The sequence below is a fragment of the Camelina sativa genome, chromosome 8, assembly GCF_000633955.1.
Source record: "Camelina sativa cultivar DH55 chromosome 8, Cs, whole genome shotgun sequence".
NCBI classification, from domain to species: domain Eukaryota; kingdom Viridiplantae; phylum Streptophyta; class Magnoliopsida; order Brassicales; family Brassicaceae; genus Camelina; species Camelina sativa.
This window is the reverse complement of record NC_025692.1, coordinates 17,444,543-17,447,760: the sequence shown is the minus strand read 5'-3', so window position 1 is coordinate 17,447,760 and position 3,218 is coordinate 17,444,543. Positions and strand designations below refer to the sequence as shown.

General features: G+C 37.7%; 1 protein-coding gene and 1 pseudogene across 1 annotated transcript in view; one reads left to right on the top strand and one right to left on the bottom strand.

Annotated features, from left to right (window-relative positions):
- LOC104709642 (2-keto-3-deoxy-L-rhamnonate aldolase-like) overlaps window positions 1-982 on the bottom strand; it is a 4,734-nt gene extending 3,752 nt beyond the window's left edge. The window contains exon 1 of the mRNA XM_010426217.2: window positions 3-982. Coding sequence (XP_010424519.1) covers window positions 3-857 — 855 coding nt within the window. The 5' untranslated portion in view covers window positions 858-982. The remainder of the gene's footprint in view (window positions 1-2) is intronic.
- Window positions 1,343-3,218, top strand: part of LOC109125955 — an 8,022-nt pseudogene continuing 6,146 nt past the window's right edge.

The following is a 3,218-nucleotide window of genomic DNA, read 5'->3' as shown; positions in this document are numbered from 1 at the left end:
GCAGGATCCGAGGCCAGCACAGACTTCTCAGCTCTCCTCATCATCTCTCTCACTTTCTTATGCCCCGGATCCCACAGATACCCCAAACTCGCGCTAAGATCCAACGGTCCCATTTGCACGCAGTCAACGCCATCAACGGCTGCGATCTCATCAGCTTTCTTCACTCCTTCGCCTGATTCCACCTGACACATGATCAGAATCTCTTCTGCGTAATTACTTAAATACCCTTCGTCGATTCCGTAGTTCGAAGCTCGCACCACCGTGTGCGCCGATCCTCGGATGCCGTCGGGTGGAAACCGGCAATACGACACCGCTTTGGTCGCGTCTTTGCGAGATTCGATCATCGGGAACATGATCCCTTGTGGACCTAGATCTAAGGCTTTCTTAGCCCAGGTTGCCGAGTTCTCAGGTAATCGGAGAATGGCGGAGGTTCCGGCGGCGTTGAGAGCTCGGATGCAATCTAACGCTTCCGGTATGCCTCCGGGGCCGTGTTCCATGTCAACGACGACGTAATCGTAACCGGCGTGAGCTGCGATCTCGGCTAAAGTCGGAGAGAAGGAGAGTAGAAAGAGGCCGTAGAGAGTTTCTCCGCCACGGAGGCGAGATTTCAAGGAGGTTTTGGATCGATTCGTGATCGATTCCACGGCGGCAGCGGCTGTGGGTGTGTGATCGGCGGGAGAGGAAGAGTACCGGATTGGAGTTAGGGTTTTGCGGGAAAACGAAACGGAGGATCTGATTGAGGCGGATTTTGAAGAAGGAGATAATGATTTTCCGATGATCAACGAAGAGGGATTAAACAGAGGTGTCACATCCGTGGTGCCGGTGACGGCGGCGGCGAAGATTGAAGTGGTCGCCATGTCAGTGAACTTGGGAAGTATCGAAAAGTGATAAAATTTGAACACGATATAGCGTTTTTTTCTTACACTGCGTGCCGTTTTTTCTTTCAAAAACGAGAAAGTGTCACGCACGCCTAATTTTAATTTGTTATGATTTGATGAACCAGGCAAATAAAGAAATTGCATAAAGTGGAGTATTATACAAATAACACTAATATTTATTAGGTTGAAATGAGACAGCTATTAGAGGGCTAAGGCTAATTAATTAACTTTCTATGCAACAAACTTTTTACACATCTCGTTTTGTTTGTGGGTTACAAGTAAACATATAAATTGTACTAAATGGTTTGGAAGACCACAAACTTATTGATAAAACATAGGCCTATAAACACAATCTCAATTTTTCTTTTTGCAAAAATTGAACAATTTAAAATGTATTTTAGTAACGATTAAACTGACTGGTTTGGAAAGACATAAAATTAAAAAGGATCGTGTGTTTTAAAAATATGACATTTGATAGTTTGATTACGATAACGAACGTTAAATTTGAGAAGATAATATTTTAAATACATTGGAGATTCAATCCAATAGGAAATTTTAGAATTTTAAATTAATAAGAGATCTTTATCTAAAAAAACAATAATAATGATGATTTATCTGCATTAAGCATTCTTCTAATTGGCTAAAAGGGGCATGTGGAGAAGTCGAGTATGCATGGGCGGGTATTCGGTTTGGTTATGGCTATTTCAGTAACAGAGTTTAGGATCCATTCTATTATTTTAGAATTTTGGTTCAGATTCGGTTCTAGATATTTTTCTTCGGTTTCGACTATCCATAATAGTATAATTCTTTAAATGGTTAAATTTAAATACAATTTTATTAAATTCTGACAAATATGTCTAAAAACTTTTGGATATTTTGGTTACTTTAGATATCTGGTTATTTTGATCCAAAAATATTTGATACCTACGGATTTATATATCATTTGTTATTTTGGATATAAAAACTTTTTTTTTTGAACAAAAGGATAATATATATAATGTATTTGGATATCCATTCAGTTTCCGTTTCCGTTCTTTCAGTTCTCAAGTTTAGGATTCAACTTAAGTACTTAACCTTTTACAAAAAAAAGTTTAGGATTCATTCGGTTATTTCATCGGTTTCTATTTGGTTTTGTTCCTTTTTTCTGGTTCGGTTTTGGTTTGGTACTTTTGGTTCGGGTATTTTGTCGAGAACTAAAATCGAGTGTATCAAATTGTTTAAAAGTTGAAAACTAAGAGGGGTTATTGGTTCTATGATTTTAATGGATTTGGAAATCCTGACAAAAATCATGTGTTATTCAATCATTGATTTTAAAATACTTATCAAAATGATGTGTGATTGGTTCTATGATTTACAAATACTTGTTAAAATCCTATGTTATTCATTTAATGATTTGTTTTTAGATTTCAAAATCCATATTATGTTTTAAATGAATTTGAAAGTGTAAAGTAAAGGATTCAAATCCAAAGATAAAACATGTTATTTCAAAATCCATGTGTTTTGATTTTCTAGAATTTACAATTCTATATGGATTTAGAAATCACTTCTCCAATAACAACCCTAAAAAGCCCGACTAGATTTTAAAGTCTATAATTGGCCTAGCTTCATTTAGGGTTTCTTGTTCCACAACCTTATTTCTATTGAATCTCAAAAGGTCCTTTGTTTCAACTCGAAACAATCATGACAACGACGATGTCAAATCTTCCAAAAGATTTGGTACATGGGATTGTCTCTAGGGTTCCTATGAAATACATGAGAGCGGTGCGATTAACTTGCAAGAACTGGAACGCTTTGTTCGAAAGCCGTAGTTTTACGAAGACGCACATTGACAAAGAAGAAGCAGCATCAAGGGAGTTAGGGGAGACTCGGATACTAGGGATGATGGATTACAATTTTTATCTAATGGGAATCACCGTCAACGACAATCCAACCATATAGCCTCTAGGTAAACTTACTTGCCCAGACGAACAAGTCAAGATTTACCAAGTCTTTCATTGTGAGGGTTTATTGTTATGCATCTTGAAAGACGATGATACTAAGATTGTGGTTTGTAATCCGTATTTGGGGCAAACAAGGTGGATCCATACCAGAACGTATTACCCTGAAAGTAAATGGAAAGGACAATATATTTACAATTACGCTTTCGGCTACAAAAATAACAGCCCCAAAATCTTGAGGTTTATGGATGATTTCAGTTTTAACATCAAAAACAGCGCTTTAGTGTATGAACTCTACGATTTTGACACTGATTTATGGACTACTCTCGATGTGGCTCCAAACTGGCGTACAATAGTGCCTCACGCTGGCCTTTCTATCAAGGGAAACACTTACTGGTGCGCT